The 21,548-nt window shown below is 36.2% G+C and overlaps 1 protein-coding gene across 2 annotated transcripts in view; it reads right to left on the bottom strand.

The window, feature by feature from the left end:
* Positions 1-5,906: 5,906 nt before the first annotated feature.
* The window catches only part of SYDE2 (synapse defective Rho GTPase homolog 2), a 47,556-nt gene continuing 31,914 nt past the window's right edge, over positions 5,907-21,548 (bottom strand). The window contains exons 5-8 of one of the 2 annotated variants that reach the window (XM_057310515.1): positions 16,855-17,036; positions 13,817-14,048; positions 8,569-8,616; positions 7,934-8,008 (exon numbers count right to left, since the gene is read on the bottom strand). In XM_057310515.1, the coding sequence (XP_057166498.1) occupies positions 8,606-8,616; positions 13,817-14,048; positions 16,855-17,036 (425 nt within the window). In that variant the 3' untranslated portion in view covers positions 7,934-8,008; positions 8,569-8,605. Of the gene's footprint in view, positions 8,009-8,568; positions 8,617-13,816; positions 14,049-16,854; positions 17,037-21,548 lie in introns of both variants that reach the window. The other variant, XM_026497689.4, reaches the window with a different exon arrangement.

Below are 21,548 nucleotides of genomic sequence, written 5' to 3'. Positions count from 1 at the left end.
TAGAAATTGTGAAGGCTACCTGTAATGAGAGAAGTCTGGGAAACTAAAAGTTATGTGGAAAGGATCACAATACTCAAAATATGCATTATTTTTTAGAGGCTATTAATAGCAATGTTATATCTTTCTAACCCTGATGAAATCTAGGATTTGTAGTAAATTCACATATTTTGTGACTCTTTTAGGAATTAATTATAATGGGGGGGGGCTTCCAAAATGACACTTACTGTGAAGTATACTGAAGCTTATGACTTACTTTAAAATGTACCAAAAATTAACACAGATAATGATAGACAGGCATATGATGAAACACATATAACAAAATGCTTACAATTACAGAATCTAGCTGGTAGGTATATGGCTGTTCACTGTATAATTTTCAACTATCCTTTATACTTGTAAACATTCATAATGAAATGTCCATGGGAAAAGATACTAACATGCCTTCTTTTATGTATAGTTTAGTTGACTTTACAGGTGAGTTTTGACGTTGAGTACAGAATCCAACATAGATTCACAGCCTTGGACAGATGGTACTTCGTGCTCCAACATTTCTTGTCAACCAGCTTAGACAAGTTATTTTCACTTACCTAATGATTCAAATTTGCCCTTAGGTTAAAATGTGAGTTTTACAATGGCTACAGGGCAGGGTAAAGTTAGTCAAAAAGAGACTCAAATGCTGGCAAACTGTGTCCCTTTTCTTGAACAAAGGTCAAGAACAAGGGGTCACTGTTCAATATCTGCAGCTGTGAAAAAACGTGAGCTGCAGGCTTGCTGTCTCTCACTTTCACAAAAATGTCTTGAATGCAAGACTTTCCCTTTTCTTGATTTAGTTAATATTCACCGTATTTTTCTAAAGTTGAAATTTTAAACTCTCCTTAGAGGAGTTTCTAGTCAAAGAAATAGGTAGAATGTTGAGGCCAACACCAAGTTTCCACTTCATAAATACCTCCAGTAAGCAAAACAACAACAACAAAAGAAAGGTTAACTCAAATGACTTAAAAGCATGCCAGGGGCCTTATCAAACAGATAAGGATTAAGTTAACCCAACCCAGGGGCAATATCTAGGCATTTTTCTCAATTGCTTAAAACAAACACTTGACATTAAGGAAGACAAAAAACATGAAATGCAGTGGCTGTTTCCCCAAAATGGTCTCTGCTACTCTTTCTAATAAGAGTTCTATTTTTGGGTTCATTCAACTTTATGAAAATATTTTCTTTTAATAAAATGAAAAATAGTTTTTTTTCAGTTCTAGCAAAAAGTACACACTGAAATGAATCAGGATGGTTTTTGCTCATGATTTCTACAAAGAAAGAAATGCCGCGTTTTAACAAAAGCTCTCTTAGAGACCTTCCTTTCTTATGGTGACACTTCTTCATACACGTTATTTAAATAATTGTTTCCACTGAAACAATTGCTATTCTTCAGCCAAAAAAAAAAAAAAAATACCCCAAATTTATGAACCCACTAACTTTTCAAGTCATGAATATTCCCAAGGCCATTCTAGTTCCAAAAGAAACACAAGTCATTTAAAACAAAAAAAAAAAAAAGGAGAACACTTTGTTAACTACAAATAGTTGCTACACAGGAGTGAATTTTTTTTTTTTTTAAGATTTTATCTATTTGTCAGAGAGAGAGAATGAGCGAGCACAAGCAGAGGAAATGGGGGGAGTGGTAGGCAGTGGGAGAAGCAGGCTGCCCACTCAGCAAGGAGCCTGATGTGGGACTCCATCCCAGCACCCTGGGATCATGACCTGAGCCAAGGCAGACACTTAACTGAGCCACCCAGCTGCCCCGGAGCGAATATTAGAATAATTACATAGACATTGCCCCTCTTGGTCCTTGGTCTTTTCCTGACAAAAAGATAACCATTGTCTGAGAATCCCTTTACATTCATTCATTTATTAACAATTAACTGAACATCTCTGTTATAGTTTCTAGGCACATGGCAGTGAAATAGATATATAAAGGTGTGGATATACTTTTTTACATTTTTTTTTCTTTTAGATTTACTTATTTAGGGGCGCCTGGGTGGCTCAGCTGTTAAGCGTCTGCCTTCAGCTCAGGTCAGGATCCCAGGGTCCTGAGACCGAGCCCCGCATCAGGCTCCCTGCTCAGTGGGAAGCCTGCTTCTCCCTCTCACACTCCCCCTGCTTGTGTTCCCTCTCTGGCTGCCTCTCTCTGTCAAATAAATAAATAAAATCTTTAAAAAAAAAAGATTTACTTATTTATTTTAAAGAGAGAGAGCAGGGCAGGGGGTGGTGATGGGGAGAGAGAGTCTTAAGCAGACTCTGAGCTGACAGTGGAGCCCAAGGTGGGGCTCGATCCCACAACCCTGAGATCAGGATCTGAGCCGAGACCAAGAATTAGACGCTCAACCGACTGGGCCACCCAGGTGCCCCTTAAAGTTTTTCTTCTTAAGTTAGGTTTATTTTCTAAAGTTATAAATGTCCATCGTTTAATCAAATAGTACAGTCACTATTTGGTACTTGTTACAAGAAACAGAAATCTACATCTTCTTCCTCCCCCAATTTTCAATGCAGGTCACTAATTGGGTTTTCAGAGGTAGCCTCTGAAGTGGCATTTGAGCACAGAAGTGAAAGAACAAAAAATAGCCACTCAAGGAAAGTCTGGATGAGGAGCATTTCATATAGCGGAAATGGCAAGCACAGAGATCCTAGGACAGGAATGAAGTCCTCAGTGTTGCTAGAGCACAGGGAGCAAGGGAAGAGCCTGCGGAAATGATACAGTTTATTTTTTTTAAAGATGACTTTGGCTTCTGTGGGTAGAATGGATGTGAGTGTGGAGAGAGGAGAGTGATAGCAAAGAGATGAAACAGGAAGAGACTGAGAGATGATGGGAGCTTGGTCTAGAGTGTGAATAGTGACAAACCTAAGTGTATGGTTCAAGGATATATTGTGGTCAGAACTGTTGACGGGTTGAGTAAGGGGGAGTGAGAAAAAGATGCCAGTTTGGGGGCAATAGGGTGAGATGAAGACTAGGGAAGTGTTGTGACATATGAAGACTGTCAGGCTGCTGGGCATTTGAAGCCCCTTCTTAAATTCATAATTTATCATTGTGTAAATTCCAGGAAAGCATGCTAGCTAATTGCTCCCTGACGCCTGGAAGCTGGGGCACAATCTAATGCTTCCGTCAAGGATCATGAATCAGGGATGATGCTGCGGAGCAGGGCTGTTTTATAACTAATTCCAGTGGTGTGCATGAGCTGTGTTTCGTGGCAGTGCCCTAATCAGGCATAGCCTTGGCTGCTGTCATTCTGATCACCTAGCCTCTCTTAGTTCTGCTTATCTTCCAAGTCTAGTTCTCCAGCTTTCCCATTTAAAAAAAAATTGAGGTATGACTTATATAAAGGGCAAAAATCTTAAGTATGGAACTTGATATGTAAACATCTGTGAAACTTCCCCTGAGATCAAGATAGAAAACATTTTCAGCACCCTGTAACAGTCTTCCCTCTGAAACATTATTATTTATTTTTAAATGAATTCCATTTCTGCCTGAATTAGCCAGTTTTTGGCTAAGTCAGAAAGCAACCAAGAACTCTGATTTCTAGCACTTCAATGTTTATCAAAAATGAGCCTTACTGAATTAAAAATGAGCCTTGGGCTGGGAAAAGAGCAAAAGAGCATTCCTCTTCATACCAAAGTCCTCAAGTCTGTAAGATTCAAAAAGAAACTTGTTATTATTAAACATAATACAATTTTATCATTTTTAAAATCATTTTCCAAGTACCTACAAGTTGGTGTCTTTAAATTATAAAATCCTAAGCCTTAAAGTCATTCTGTCTGGAAACATTAATTCTTTTCAGGAACCATACCACTACCCCAACCTGTTTCTTTAGGGTTCCTAATATAAAGCCACACAATCTGAAGTTTTCCAGAGAGTTAGGATATGAACTTGGCTTTGATATATATTCACTCTTCCTGCTTTCTTATTGTTGCGTGACTATTGGCATCATTACCAGGTACAGAAGCATTAGTACTTAGTAACAGGACATTATAAGGTATTTTAGTAAATACTGCATTAATAATAGCAACTTCCACTACAAGGAGCTCATTTAAAATATATAATGGAGTCACCTCAATCTCACTTGATGGCAACTCCATCCTTCAGTTGATCAGGCCTTACCCCTTTCTCTCACAGTCCACTGGCAGATTCTTTTGGCTCCTACTTCCAAAACACATCCAGAATTCAACCAGTTCTCACCACCTCTATTGCTTCTTCCCTGGTCCAAACCACCATCTTTCTTGCCTGGATTACTGCAAAACTGGATGCAAGAAGGTAATACAGAAATGCCTTCACAGTTCTAAACGGAAGTGAGTTTGAACCCAGAGCTGCAGGTCCAGTCAAAATGAAGTATACGGAAAAAAATGAAGGCCTTGTCAGACAAGCAAGGACCCAAAACTTTCTCTCTCAAGCACCCTTCCGGTCGGGGGTGGGGGTGAGGGAAGTGGGGGGTACAAGGGGTGGCAAGTGGTGTGTGTGGTAGAGGGAACTACTTCTATACTTCAGCAAACAAAAGAAGAACACCCCTAAATTTTAGAAAAGTGAGATATAAAACAAAACAGAATATAAGAGTGCAAGGAAAACATATCCCAGGATGACCCCTAAAAACCACATCATCCACGTTTGATAAAGTTGATTAAAAAGCTTAGGATGATCTCAGGGTTATACTGAAGAAGATATTTTTCTTCTGTCAAAGAAAAATAAAGGCAAGAATGTACTTCATGAATCCCAGAATGAGAGTTAAAAGCACTCTAAACAAATTTGGTATTTCAATAGCGTAATAAAAGAAGAATAAAAATCTGCAAAAGCCATGACCCAATTATGAAGCAAATAACACACAACATGATTTGGAGAAGTTGATGGCTATAACATAAAATAATCCATTTGACCTTTAGCTTGGAATATTCTGCTTAAATCAGCATAGACTTCAGGACATAAGACTGGGTATGTAGGAGACAAAACCACCTGGCTAACCTGTAAATGCTTTTGCATAATCCAGTGCATAATGGCTAGTTATTGATTTGTAGTTTTTAGAATCAATATATAAATGAAAAGCCTATGTCAAATATAGTTCCCCCCAAATAATATAATCTATTAATGTTGATTATATCAACTAATGGTGTAACTTAGAGAAATTAAGAGATAAAGAAGAACTAAAAATATTACATGGGGAGGAGGAATGGATATTCCTTATCATTCATACTCGACAATCAACAGATACTACTTAAATGACAAATCAAGAAACAGCAGCAGTAAACCTAGACCCGGTGATGGAGGTAGTACCTACCTGAAGAATGAAAACTAGCTGTTACCTCTGAGAAGCAGGGCTGGTGTGAATGGCAGGGAGGCATACTTTTACTTTTTACTCTCTATCCGTCTGAATTGCTTGAAACCTTATTCAGGTACATGCACTGAAATTAAGATTGTTTTTAATCCTATAAAACATTGGGGCTGGTAGACTTAGAAGGAAATGGTAGCTGACAGTCTAATAGTGCAGAAAAAGCAGTTATAAAAAACTCAAAAAAGGTTTGAAGTTACAGGTCATTTAAAGTAAAAGCATCAACTTACTAAGAACTACTAAATACAGCAGAGTCAATAAAAGAGATTTGTAGTTAGGACTCAGTGATTTAGACAACACAGATGTTTAGTATTTTCTATTTAAGATGGCAGAGATTAAACTATTTCCATCCAAAATTACATAACAAAACACATCTGGCCTTGAAAGTATTTCAGATTCTGGAAAATTCAATTCTGGACCAAAAAATATTGTTACATGTATTTACGGATAACATTCGATCGTCCAATGCTCTAACACATTTGTTTAAAAAGAATGACATCAAAATAAGTAATCCTTAAAATCATTATAATAATTAATAGCATGACACCAAGGTTATAATACTTTAATAAAATATTTACATTTCTGGAACAACTTATTCAATTCATACAATATACATGATACAGCAAACAAAAACATTTAAAGCACATTTCTTTTGACTGTTTACTCAATATATATACCTGTCACATATTCTTTTGGTATTCTTCGGAATTGTTATACAAAGCTTTAAAAAATGAAATTTTCGTATAAAAATAGTTATTTATCTGGCTTTTTAACAATTGAGTTTTCAAATTAAATAATAAGGTATTCTGTTTACCAATGTATGTTACATAGAAAGTTAAATACTTTAATATTTAGAAAAACACCAAGAAGTCAGTTTTCTAACAGCTGCTACATCTTTAAGTTGGTGATTCAAATTTTATTTATAATTTTTAAATTACATGTTCTGTAGGTATAAAAGTTTTAAAAAATACATTCCAATTTAATAAAAAAGACTTCCAAATTTACATTTTCAAACACTGCTGTAATTGCTCTAGTGACTATCTTATAGATATACTTAGCCAAAATAAGTTAATTTTTCAAAATCAGTAACATGGAGTATGCTGGGCAAGATTTCTTTAAAAACAAATGAGGGTAATTATAAAGTCAACGTTATAATGTACTACTACAAATAAATACATTTAAAGTATAATCACTTTGTTTTAAAAAGCAGAACATAAAAATGCATAGAACAGGTGAAGATATTTTTTAATGCAAATCACTAGTGCAGAAACCTGGGCTCTTAATCCCTTAAGAAATTAGAGGCTATCAATTTAAAAGATGACTTCTCACTAGGGATATTATGACTGTGAATCAAAAAAAAAAAGAAAGTCTATGATTTCTATTCAGATGCTTCTAGTGTTTTGGTTCCAGTGTTTCTATGGAACTCCTTTAACTTAAATGTTCTTTCCCTGAAAAAGACATTTTAAGCTAGTAATTTTGGCCTCATGACATATATACTTTAAAGATACATGTGATTCTGCAGCCAATGCCTCCCCCATTCTAATATCTATCCATATATGCACTTATAAATAGATACATTTTCAGGATTATAAAAATATTTAATTTTTATAAGCTTAAATAATCACGGAATGTTAATGCAGAATACATTAATATTTGTATAATTTTACTTTTATTTATAAAAAGGTTTTTTATAGCAGCATTTGCATTGCAAATGAAATACGATCAAATGATGTTGCAGTGTACATGGACTCACACTGCAAACCAGAAGGAGCAGCTGCCACGTTCCTCTAAAAGAAACATTTGTCTCAGCTACAAAAGAGCAGTTTCTACTAAGTACAAGAACCATGAGGGGCTAATAACTTATCTGAACCTTATAAGTGCATTTAAAAGTTATCTCCATAGAATTGGCCATATTTGTTAAAAATATCCACAAGTCCAAGTTACCTTTGCCCCCAAAATATTTTCTAATGAGATAAGTAAAAATGATATTAATGAAGTGTTTTTAATTGAATCACATGAATTTACTAGAAATTAATGGACTTTTCAAGAGTAAAAAAATAAAGCCATCACTGTGAGAGGTATAAGAAAGTGAGAAAGACTGATTTGAAATTTAAAACATTACAAAAAAGCAAGTTAAAACTCTCCATCTCAAACACTCATATTAAGCTTGTTTTTGTTGAGTTCACGCTCCAGATTTCCAATCAAAATATCAATACTTTCTTGTAGGTCTTTAAGATTGACTTTTCGATCCACTGTAGACTCAATTGTCTGCATTGTCAAGTATGTCTGAAATGTGTACTCTTTGGACACAGGTACTGGCTGTTCAATCATTATATCTGGTCCATACATTTTGCTACAATTTTCTCCGTTTTCTCTATCTTCTGAAGAGATATCATCATAATCTGTATCATTTAAATTTTCTTTTGTATTTAGAAAGTAGTTTTCTCCACAGCTGCTCCAGTCTCCTGCATAACGATTGCTAACTGGACTGTCTAATCTGGTTTGCCTTGGTCTAAGTAATTTTGATGAATCAGTACCACTCAAATTTAACATGCAAGGTCGCTCTTTCTTCCTCCTCAAATAATTTAGAGAAGACTTCTGCTCTGGAAACAAATTGTCTGTTGATTCTTTGACAGTTAAATGTTGCACTAGAAACAAACAATAAATTTGCTTAGTCACAGCCATCCGACTGGCCTTAAAAAAACCCAGCAAAGATAAGCCGTTTAATAATCAACTACAAACATGCATTAAAACAAAACATGCACACTATTTAAAAAAAGGCATTCCATAATTACTTTTTTCTATCACCAGAAATAATCAAGACTAGGGACAGAAGCTAGTAGAATGTTCAATGGTGCTAATTCATGCCATATCATAACATCCCCAAACAAATTTCTGATGTTGATTAACTTTCGGTGCAAGTTAATTATTATCTAGCTATAATCCAAACAGTAGTTAAGCTGGTAGCTTCTTCTAAATTAAAAGCTACAGCAAAAAGCAGGCAAGCCATGTTGGTGTATAAACAAGAGAAAACAAAAAGGTCCTTCTTCTGCAAACATCTAAATGAGGCAAAGACATCTAAAGTGCTCACTCTAACCTTTGTGCTTTTTTGCAATTCTATTAGCAGCAGTGTTATAATTTACTTCACTAAGCAGCCCAAATTTCACTTTGATAAAATGCACAAATACTAGACTTGATCACTTGTTACCTGACTTTGGTTACACAGCATTAGCTACTAATAGTCTTCATTTATTGCCTGAAAACAGTACAGATATTTTATTTTCCCATTCTGGTTAGGTATCTAACAATCTCAAATAACATTCTCCATATTAAGATTCATTTCTCCTAAAAGTATACATTGTACTGGCCATACGGATTACTAGATATACATATCATGACAAACCAAGGCTTTACTGCTTACCCTTTCTGTGAATATTGGACAAACATTTGTCTAAGGTTCTCCTGTACATAAAATGGACTTAAATGTTGAGGCATAGCTTTTAAAAAACTGTCCGTAATATCTTTCTCTTTCTGCTTATTTATTCTCCATTAATAAATGCCTCTCCATTTACACTTTCTTTCACTAAGACACATATCATCAGTGTGAATAATATTATCAGTAGTAACACACCTACTTTTCACACTCCAGCATATAATGAACGCTTGTTTCCTATTGTAGAAAATAAGATAATTGAAAAGTAATATAAACATGTGCATCGTTCTAGTTTTCCAGACGTACAGTGATCTTAACATTTTTCAGATCACATAATTTTTTTAACTTAGATTTTATTAAAATACTTGATAACTATCTATAGGTATGTTTTTAACATTTCCATTTGTCTATATTTTTATGATGGCCAGTATGTATAATTACAAATAGATAAAAATCACTTGATCAAAAATTTTCTGGAAAGTAAAGGTCTGATATTTACTTTAAGTTGATCTTTAATAACAGTATTAATATCGAATGCCCCATGCCATTAATTGATGCAATTGCAGAATGAATATCTGAATTTTTTCCACTGTTTAATTATTCATATTCCTTTTTCTCCTCTAGCTGCTAATCTCCACTAAGTCTCCTTGCCTTTCTCCCTCCTTTTCTGTGCTATTCCTGTTCTTAATGCTTAAGTGTCATGACTGTTTTTTTCATTACAGTACTTTGCTAACCCTGAAGTCATCTGATTTGTGATCCAACCAAAGTAAACCTTTTATTTTTTAAGTAAGCTCTATGCCTTGGCAACATGGAACTTGAACTCATAACCCCAAGATCAAGAGTCGCATGTTTCACCAACTGAGCCAGTCGGGTGCCCCAAAGTAAAACATTTTTGACTGTAGGTTGAGCTTATCTTGTTGTGCCCCCACCTCTGACATTCATCTGCAAAACCCAGATTTATTTTGTTGCCAGTTACTTAAAGTTGTTTAACTAATCCCTATTCAAACATGGTTTTTGTATATTTCCTTGGAAAATATTTAAGAAAGCAATCATAATTTTATATCTTTTAAGCTAAAAATTCAGTTTGTGAAAAATCAACTTCACTGACTTTTTAAACTACTGATGTTGGAGTGGTTTCCTATTAAAAAATGCAGAGAAAATGGTTAATTTTAACCCCAAAAGGAAAGTTCTGGTTTCCCCAGCACTATGACTGCCCATCTTCAACAGAATAAAATTTAAAATGCAATCTATAAAGTTGCTGAAAATGTTTCAAAATGTAAAGATAAGTACTGAGAAACTTAATTTTCTTTCTTGTTCTACTGATAGATTTATATTTTTAATCACCAGTTTATTAGCCTTTTATCTACAGTATAATTGCCTTATTTAACAGAATATATTAAGTGCCTAGTTAATGCCAACCACTGTCTTAGAACTTGGGTGCATAAAGGTAGGCAAAATCTAATCCCTGACTTCATAAAGCTTAGTCTAATGAGAAAAATGAAACAAAATGGAATAGGAAAATATTACAGCTTTTCCCCAAAAACCTGCCCCAAATTTACTCATCACAGAAAATGTGATACAGCAAACAGCTGGTCTAGGAGTTACACTCACTCTAAAGCTATTTCCCCATCTGTAAAGACAAAGTAAATTTCAATATTCTTCTTAAAACAGCAAAACCATTTTTAAAAAGCAACAATTTTGTAAAACTGCAGTACGTAAAAAAGATGAAAAGAAGACCATTTTGATCAAAAGGGAAGTGTGTTTACATTCTGTTCCCTCACCTGTTGCCAATCTGGCTCCAAAGCTGCTTCCGAAGAACCTGAGGGCTTGGCAGAAGACAATCTGAAATGCTGCTGGCACGATGATTTTTACCTTCCAGTGCCCATCTGCCAGGATTCTAACTGATCACTTTGCAGATAAGATTTTTCAAATGGAAAGCTTAAAGCAAATTTTAATACTGCCCCAAATTAAGAAACAAAAAATAAACAAAAAGAGCAAAAACGAAGGTCGGTGGGGGAGGGTGGAAGCAACTCTTTACCTCCGGAGTAGGGGAAATTCCAAAAAAGAAAAATAAGTAAGACATGCATAGCAAGGAGGGTCAAACCCTTCCATAGGGTTTGATGCATAGAGATGGGCATTCACCAAGTTCGTGTGCTATGGCCCATTCTCTGTATCACTATCGATTTTCTCAGGCACAGTAACTGCACTGCTTCTACTTAATGTCCGCCTTTCCTTGAATCCAAAAGCAAATGATTTAGAGGGCCAAATTAACTGGTATTTATTCTCATCTTTCTGCCCTTTATCTGAGGTACTTTAACTAAATAAAAATACAGGTTATAGAAAAGGGGGCAGGTTTGTTGTTGTTGTTTTTTATTGAAGTACAGCTGACATATGGTTATATCACATTCAGGTGTAAACACAGTGAATCAACAACTCCAGACATTACACAACGCTCACCACAACAGGTGTGGTTACCATCTGTCACCAACGTTATTACTATGACATTGACTATATTCCCCATGCTGTCCTTTTCATCTCCTGGACTTGATGTGATCTGATAACTGGAAGTCTGTATTTCTTAGTCCTCTCCACCTATTTCACTCCTCCCTCCACCCACCTCCTCTCTGGCAACCACCAGTTTGTTCTCTGTACTTATGAGTGTATTTTCGGTTTTTTTTGGTTTGTTTATTGATTTGTTTTGTTTTTTAGATTCCATATGTAAGTAAAATCATATGGTATTTGTCTTTCTCTGTCTGACTTATTTCACTTCACACGATACCCTCTTGGTCTATCCATGTTGTTGTGAATGGCAAGATCTCCTTTTTTTAAATAGCTGAGTAATATTCCACAGTGTGTATGTGTGTGTCTGTGTGTGTGTATCACATCTTCTTTATCCTTTCATCTACCGATGGCACTGAGGCTGCGTCCATATCTTGGCTGATGTAAGGCTGCAATAAACACAGGGGTGCATATATCTTTTCAAATTTGTGTTTTCATTTTCTTTGGGTAAATACTCCACAGTAGAATTACTGGATTGTGTGCTATTTCTAATTTTTTGAGGATCCTCATACTGTTTTCCATAGTGGCTGCACCATTTACATTCCCACCAACACAGCACAAGGTTCTCTTTTTCCCACATCCTCAACAACGCTTGTTATTTCTTGTCTTTTGGTATTAGTCATTCTGACAGGTATGAAGTGATATATCACACTGGCTTTGATTTGTATTTCCCTGATGATCAGTGATGTTGAGCATCTTTTCATGTGTCTATTGGCCATCTGGATGTCTTCTTCGGAAAAATGTCTATTCAGGTCCTCCGGGGCAGTAATTTTTAAGTAACATTAACCTCCGATACAGAATTAATGACAACGAAATCAAGTACTGATAGTAAACTCCAGGTAAGCAAGTTTTCATCTTGATTCGAATGATTAAGATGGCTCCTTTCCCAATTCCTGATGCTTATTAGAATTAAAGCAGGTGTAGGAAAAACTATAGGAAACACATTTAAAACTTTAACCCGAGATCTCCCTTATGTTGGGTACCAAACGCAGAAATCAAACCAATTATCCAGAGCATTTTGATTCAGGATTTTTAAATAATTAATGATATATACCACCTCAGTTAAAATATAGATTAGAAATAATTTTAGGGGCGCCTGGGTGGCACAGCGGTTAAGCGTCTGCCTTCGGCTCAGGGCATGATCCCGGCGTTATGGGATGGAGCCCCACATCAGGCTCCTCCGCTAGGAGCCTGCTTCTTCCTCTCCCACTCCCCCTGCTTGTGTTCCCTCTCTCGGTGGCTGTCTCTATCTCTGTCAAATAAATAAATAAAATCTTTAAAAATAATAATAATAATTTTAAGTTTGAAAGAAAGCAAAACTTTTAACTTTATAAATTTAAAAGTTGAAACTTTTTATTCACTTTCTATAATTAATTAGATGTATTTTAAAAGACTAAATCAAGCATTTCTTTGTACTTTAGTCTATCTTCATATGTACCATTAAAAGAGTAACAAAGAACTAACTTTATGCAAAACACTTGCCTCGATGCCGTAGATGCCTTGTCTACAGAATCTTCACAACCAGGAGGTAGGCACTATTTATAGAGAAGCATACTGAGGCTTAGGGGAATTAAATATGTGCCTGGGCCACAGTCTGGATCCGAATCCAAGGCTGACTCCAGGGCCCAAGCACTTTTACCACTGTGTGCTACACACAGCTTCTAAGTACTTTCATGTTTGGTATTATGCAGGGTGGGGAAGGGGAGTGGGAGTTGCAAAGGATAAGAACATTTGGGAATTTTCTTTTTTTTTGGAACTTAAATACAGCATCCTATATAGAACATCTAGTTAAATACATATTCCTTTTAGCTGTGAAACTATATAAGAGAGGTATTAGGAAAATAACTGTCAACTTTTTGTTATTGACTGGAACAAAGGATGGATAAGTAAGATGGAAAGATCAAAGGTGATTGTCAAGTTAAGCCTGGATAATTTGGAGAACAACCATGAATACAGTAAAGATGTCAGGAAGAAGAACTGAATGAAGGAGAAAAATGAATTCTGCTTCATACCGGTTGAACTTAAAATGAGAAGGGTAAAGAAATTAACATTTATGGAGTACCTATTTTGTGACAAGAGCTGTGCCGAGCACCTTACAAACATAACTTTTTATTTAATTCTCCTATAAATTCTATAAACATACTACTAAATCCATAGGACAAAAGATGACATTGAGGCTCTAAGATGTTAAAGAACTTGCCCAAGATCAGACCGCTAAGAAGTATCACAACCAGGACACAAATCCAGGTCTGGCCAAAATGTGTACATCGATCTATATGTCTACAACATTATCAGCAAAAGCAAAAAATGTAAATGGAGAAATTTAAAGGTATCAATTCATAACTATTTGAAAAAGCAAAATCTAGAAAAGATTTTCTTGACTCATATATGGGCGTATTTATTGATTAGCTAATTCAAACCCCCTATCATTGAAAGAGAAAAATATTTCCATAGAATCATTTACCTGGCCAGAGTTGAAGTAAGTAATGAAGAACTTCAATATGTTTTTTAAAATCCAAAGCACTTGCAAGTTCTTCTGAATCAGTAAAGACTCTGTTGTTATGGGTGGAAGTCTCTTGCCTCTGACTTAACAATACTGGTCCAAAGCACACGGCCAAATTCTGGCAAGTCATCTTATTCACTTCATGATAAGAAGCCACCAATTTCAAATGATCCAGCAACATCTTTAGGGTTGCCTAAATTAAATTAAATTACATTTCACTTAATAGAGTTACACACAGGGGCAAATTCAAGGACACAATTTATAGCAGAAAATATAGATAAGCATCCTGTCGCTTTTTAAATGGTTGTTTCAAAGATTTGCTTCTAAGTTGGAATATTTGGAACTTTGAAACTTATTTTCTTATAAAAACATTACATAGGACCCTTAGGTTCCAATGACATAATTTGATCCATTAAATGGTTAAAATATATACTCTTTATAAAAGGCTCATGAATGCATTCCAAATTTCAACTGGAGTCCCTGAGAAAATATACATCGACATTTTCGTCTTTCCTCCACTAAAATGACAACAGCAAAGGCTGTGATGATAGAGGAATTAGGTAAGAGTTTTCATCTTTAAGCACAGATAAATCCTGTAGTCATAAGCAGGGGACTACCATCTTTAAATCTAGGAAGGCAGTGATTTCAAACATGACCTGGTCTCACATGATTCAGACTAGGAAAAAGGCCGATGCACTTAACTAAAAAATGCTTTAAATAGACAAACCATGAATAGTATTCCTAGAAATAACAGAAAAACTTGTTTAAAAAGAATACTTTTTAATATTTGAAGAGCTAGTAAGGGGAGTTTGCTCAAGAAATGGAAGGTTATTTAGGTTTAAGCAATTATGGAAAGAAATTATGTTTTTGAAGTCCTGGCATATGATCAATCATTTAACAAATAAAATGAGTATATGATTTCTTCTTAATAATTATATTAAAGAAATGAATGACAAATAAAACTGTAATTATAAAAGTTTTTTTAAAAAGAAAAAAAAAATCGAAATGACGTATTTCTAGGGCCAAAAGTGACATCTGGATTCAGTGAGCAGAAGGTCATTAGTAACCTTGGCAAAAACAAGTCCAGAGAGATAGGATAGGAAGCCAGATTACAATGTGTTGAGTAGTCAAGGGTGGTGAAGAAGTAAGGACAGCCGAAATAAACATTTTTTCAATGTCTGGCTGTGAAAAAAAGTTATGAAGAGAGAATGAAAGCCAGAGGAGACTATAATTGACATTTTGAAATCAAAACAAATCAATGAATCATAAAAACAATGTAAATAAAAAGTATCTGTTCCTCTTCACATTTCCTAACACAAGTGGGACTCTACATTCATTGACATCTAAAAGCTAGTTTCAGCATATTGTGCTGTGAACAACATACACACACACACACACACACACACACACACACACACACAACCACCTCTGGTTAAATATATTAGGTTTACTCTCAACAGCAAACCAAAAAATAGAACTTAAAAAAAATACTTTTTGTCTACTAAGTAAGACGAGCCAAACAATGTAATTGTTGTGTCCCTCTTGAAAAGTAATATGAAAATGTATTAAGAGCCTTTAAATGTTCATATCATTTAAATCAACAATTCCACTCCGAGATTCTATTCCAAATACATAATTCTAACTGAAAAGAAATCTCTGCAAACAAATATATACAAATAGGTTCAAAACCAAAATATTATACAAAAGAGAACAGTGACAAATTATGTCAAGTCCACTCAATGGAATATTATGAAGCCTTTTAGAAAGGACGCTAAGTACGAGCTTTAGGGCCTAAAAGGCCTAAATTCAGGTGAAAGATACAACACTCATAAAGGCTATATCACTTGGAGAAGTGTTTAAATACCTGGACACTCATTTCTTCACTTAAAAGTAAAATGACACAATTTTACCTTATATCAAAGAAGGAATATCTCTATCCCTTCACCCCACCCTTCTGCTGCTGCCCACCTCTTTGTAGCTGTTCCCCTCTTCCCACCCAAAGGAATAGTAATTGTTCATCTAATTGGAGTGAGCACAGGATGTTCAGAAGACTACAGTGAACTGGTGAATGAAGTTTTGGGGCTTAACATTTCTATCTGCTTGGGCACCTGGGTGGCTCAGTCAATCAAGCGTCTGCTCTCAGCTCAGGTCATGATCCCACGGTCCTGGGATCAAGCCCCAAGTTGGGACCCCTGCTCAGCAGGGAACCTGCTTCTCCCTCTCCCTCTGCCACTCCCCTCCTGCTTGTGCTCTCCCTCTCTCTCAAATAAATAAAATATTCTTTAAAAAATTTCTATATACTCATTCTTGCCCTTTCTACCCTCACTGATAACAAATATAGGTAAAGTTGGCCTCATCTGGACAAGCCCAGCCATATCTCTCTTATTTTCCCTTTTGTACTAAGGAACAACAGCTTAAGTTAGGCTAAGACTGGTTCTGCAGACCCGGCTATCCTTCTATCTGCTCTGCAGGCATGCCTGAAGATACTGACCTCAAGATTTAGATTGTCAGGAGGCAGCAAATGGGAAGAGGCAAGAAGGAAAGAAATGGTGGTGGTGAGGATTGCTAAATCTCCAGGCTAAGTGATGTACATAAAACAGTTACCATATTTTTTTTAAATACTAAAAGGAAATAAACTAATATGTTAATTATAGTTGCCTTTGGATACTAGTAACTGCAATTTTCCATTCTTTTCTATATCTTCCCAATTTTTCTATAATAAACATATTATTTTAATAATAAGGTAATCATACTTCTAAAAATGTATAGGAAGTACCTGTGCCTAAACTAAAATTACATACAGAAAACAGATTGTTATCTAGATTTACTCTGCTTAAGAAGCACTTTTTAGATTTATGTTAAGGAGTGTTTAGTAAAGACAGAGCTTAAACTCGTAGTGCTACAAATATGAAATACCTGAAAAATTATTTGTAGCCCTGGAGCTAAGTATAAATTCACTAGCTGGCTTTTAGAGAAAAAGGTATAGCACATATGTTTACCTTCTCAACATCAGGAAGACAATCAAGCAGGTCGACAGTGTACTTAGAGTCACTTGGGTCATTCTCACATCCACTTGATGACATTTTCAAAGGATTTTTTGCCATTGCATCTAATACAGCCTCATAAAGCTGCTTTGTTATCAGAGGAGAAGGAAGTTCTCTTAGATAGTCCTTAAGAACACCTTTAGAAAACAAAGACAGAGAGATAGCAATTGGCCTTCAGAACAAAATTTTTAAAAACTGTGAATTTTTTTATGTATTGTTATAGAGAACCTTTAATATTCTGAAAATAAAAACAACAACAAAAACCTATTATAACAAAACACTAGCATTTTGTAACCTTATAAATTGCCTCAGTAATTGACTTCTTGTTTTGAAAGCATGCTAAAAATGTACACACATAATTTCCAACGATCGTACATATTAGGTTTCTTATTCATAACGTAAGCAATTCACGGTACATATACTCTATTAATTCTGGCCCTCTATAAATACATGTGAAACAAAAGGTGAGAAAACAAGGCATACTAATATTAATTGGAAATTATTCCAATTACATGAATTTTGAGTTTCTAGACTTTTGAGAGTTAAAGAATACCAACGGTCCATGTACAGCCTGGTGAGTATAATTAATACTACTGTATTGTGTATCTGGAATTTGCTAAGAGAGTAGACCTTGTTTTGTCTTATTTATTTATTTATTTACTGACTAACGAGAAACAGAGTATTCTTTCTTACATTGCTTTGTAGATTTTGGGTGTTGTATCCAAAGAGAGGGCTGGATCAAAATATCTGCTTGGATAAACCGGAACCACATCCTCCTGCTATGCCGTAAGATTTGTAAAAGTGGGGTTTTACAGCCATGTCACGGTATCCCAAAGTACGGATGTTCCAGAATTTTATCTAGTCAGTCACTACAGAGGGAATACTTGAGTTGTTTCTAATCTTTTGTTATTCCAAAACATGCTACAATGAATAACCTTGCACGTCATTACCTGTATGTACGCAGATATGTCTCCAGGATAAACCCCCAAAACAGGATCACTAAATCAAAAATGCATTTGTGATTTTGAGGGAAAGGAGCGGTTAAGGGTGTTTCCTGGGCTTGGAGCTTGAGCACCCAGGTGGATAGCAGTGCTATACTTTAAACAGGGGGGAAAGGGGAGAGAAACGAGTTTGATTTTGAATATGTTCAGCATAAAGTATCTATGGGACATTCGAGGCTGCTAGATACAAACATCTGAGGCTCAGGAAAGAGAGAGCTGGAGACCCTGAGAATGATCAACTTAAGGATGCTAACGGAGCTTGGGAATAGCTGAGACGACCAGGAAGGCACAGGTGATGTGAGAAGGCCCGAAGAATACCAGCTTTTACGGGGTCATCAGGAAGAGGATTTTCCAAAGGGGACTAAAGAAGTATGGGTGGTAAGAAGAGGTGGGGATGGGCTAAGGGGAGACTGGCAAGTATGCTGCCAAGGAAGGCAAGAAAAGAATGTTTCAAGAAAGAGTCTATGGTATCAACTGATAGCCAACAACAGGCAGGTTAGGTAAGAACCATATTAAGTACTATGGAGAACAGTGTTTCTCAAACTTCACTGCACACTGAAATAAACTGAAGAACTTAAAAAAAATACATTCCAGAGCCCCATGCCAGCCCTACTAAATCATAATCTCCAGGGGTCAGGGCTCATGTCCTTGTATTTTCAACCATTCCTGCTGTGATTCTAAGGTGTCAGTTTTTGTAACTAGGTATAAGAAACATGAGACAATTTAAGACAAGGATCAAAAAATGTCCACCAGACAAAGAAGTCAGCAACCTTGGTAAGCACAGCTTCATGGGAATAAAGGACACAGAAGTGAGGTTGCATTTGGTTAGGAAGTAAACGGATGTTAAAGAAATAGAGAAAGAGAAAGAAAGATAGGCAATCTGCTCCAGAAATCTGGCTTTGAGAGAAGGTGAAAACCACAGATGAGTGGGAAGGGGAGAAGCAGGATCAAAGTAGGGATGAAAGAAACTTGAACATCTAAATGCTAATATAAAGAAGATATGAAAATGGTTTTCAAGGTCCAAGAGAGAGGAATAAGTCGAGCAAAATCCCCAAAGAGGAAAGAAGAGACTCCTGAGAACGCATGAAGGAGTTAAAATTAGTCCAAAATGTGAGGAAGACCATTTCTCTACTGTTACAGAAAAGGCAGTGGAAAAGTGGAAAGGATGTATGCCAAAGAAGGCACGTTGGCAGATTGGGTCACAACAAGTAGAGGAGGTTCCTCTCTGGTGGCTTCTATTTTCTCCAAGAAGTTAGGAGGCAGGGTCGTCTGCTAAGAGTGACATGGGTGAAGTGAGATTTGGGGAGTGAGAAAATATTAAACAGACACTCTGGAGAAGGAGAGAAGGGGGGTTGGAGAGATAAGAATATATATTTATTAGCAGATACCACTGAAAGGCCAGTTAATTCTGAAGTCCATGGATTTATACTAGTACCAAGATATATCCTTGTGTGATTTTTTTTCTAGTAGCAATCATAACTTAGATACAGGCTAGAAAAACAGACCAGTTGTTCCAGCCAACATGGAGCAATGCAAACCAGATTTAACTTCCTGCGTGAAACAACTGGGAACACCAAATAAAATATCTAGAAACAAAACAAAACAAAACTATGTTCAACACATTGGACATCGGGCAAAGAAGGATATGATCCCTAAGGGATGGGAAACTAATGAAGTGTGCCCATAACTGCCTCAGCTTACTGCCTGGAAAGCCTTTCCAGGTCACACTGAAGAGGCACGAACACAGGTAGGTAGTAGATCTAGCTAAGTTGAGGAGAGGAAACTAGAAGTCTAAGGAGATCAAAGCAGCTAGAGCTTGAAAGACAGAGTATTAGAGAGTAGACAGCTGTCCAGAAAAAAGGCTGGATATTTCCAAATCCCCGAGTTTCTATCTGAGTACTGATCAGCACGTGCCGGTGAGGAAACTAACCAAAGCTGGAGACAGAACCGCCCAAAAAAGATTAGAGGGAACAATTTCAGGAGCTTACACTGGCAGGCAACAGCACCTGTTCTGAGCAACCAAAGTGAAAAACTTCATAACTCATGAGATTTGGGTACAGTACTGTTATAGGTTGAATTATCTCTCCCACAACGAAAATATATTTAAGTCTTAGTACCCAGTACCTCAGAATGTGGTCTTGTTTGGATCTTTACAGAGATAATCAAATTAAAATGAGGTCATTAGGGTGGGTCTTAATATGACTGGTGTTCTTATAAAACGGGAATTTGGACACAGAGACAGATATACGTAGATGGAAGAGGACTTGAAGAAGCATGAGAGAACACCTTGTGAAGACAGAGCATTGGAGTGAGGCATCTATAAACTTAAGGAATGCCAAAGATTGCCAGCAAATCACCAAAAGCTATGATGAAGCAAGGAAGAATTTCTGTACAGTTTTCAGAGGGAGCAAGGCCCTGCTGACATCTTGATTTCAGACTTCCAGCCTTCAGAATAATGAGGAAATAAATTTCCGTTGTTTTAACCACCTAGCTTGTGGCACTTTGCTACAGCAGCCATAGGAAACCAGTATGAGTACACAGAAGGGTTTTGCTTCAGTAGTGGATCAAAGAAATAGAAAAAGAGATGCCTTATGTAAAAGCTGCTCTCATTCTACTTACAAGCACAACTAAAAAGAATCAAACTGTTCCCAAGTAACCTAATTGTATACCAGAACAAAGCCCAGAAGTGTCTAAAGGATAAAAAAAACCCTAGCACCCAAGAAGATAAAATTAAGAATACCTAACATCTAACAAAAAATTACAATGTATTTAAAGAAGCAGGCAAATATGATCTATAATGAGAAGAAAAATCAATCATGAACCAACCCAGAAATGACATAGATGATAGGACATTGAAAAAGTTGTTATATGGTATTTCACATATTCAAGAAGCTACAAGAAAGACTGAACATGCTAAGTAGAGACACAGAAGGTATGAAAAAAAGGTCAAACTTCTAATAGTGAAAACCAAAATATGAGAGATTAAAAATACAATGGATGAAATTAATATTAGCAGAGAAGACTAATGACTTGAAGACACAGCAGTAGAAATAATCTAAAATTAAACAAAGAGATTGAAAAAAAAGACTGGAAAAAATGAACAGAATATAGGTGAGCTGTAAAACAAACACAAGTGACCTAATACATGTGTAATTGAAGTCTTTAAAGGAAAGGGGGAGGTAGAAGATGGGTGAGTCAAAACCACAATCATAGTTGAGGATTTCAACATGCCTCTCTTAACAAGAAGAAAGAAAACACATAGAGACATGGAGGATTGGAAAAACATTATTAATCAACTTGACTGCATTGATAATTATAGCATATTACATTCCAAAACACCAGAACACACATTCTTCTCAAGGGTACAAATGAAAACATTCACCACAGAAGAGCTTGTCCTTGATGTTAAAGCAAGTTTAAATAAATACAAAAAGATGGGGCGGCCTGGGTGGCTCAGTTGGTTAAGTATCTGCCTTCAGCTTAGGTCATGATCCCCAGGGTCCTGGGATCAAGCCCCACATCAGGTTCCCTGCTCAGCAGGCAGTCTACTTATCCCTCTCCATCTGCCCCCACCCCCTTTCATGTTCTCTCTCGCTCGCTCTCTCTCAAAATAAATAAAATCTTAAAAAGAAAACCAAAAAGATTCAA

This window comes from Ursus arctos, unplaced genomic scaffold, assembly GCF_023065955.2.
Source record: "Ursus arctos isolate Adak ecotype North America unplaced genomic scaffold, UrsArc2.0 scaffold_12, whole genome shotgun sequence".
NCBI classification, from domain to species: domain Eukaryota; kingdom Metazoa; phylum Chordata; class Mammalia; order Carnivora; family Ursidae; genus Ursus; species Ursus arctos.
The sequence above is the reverse complement of the archived record's forward strand: the minus strand, read 5'-3'. Positions and strand labels throughout refer to the sequence as shown.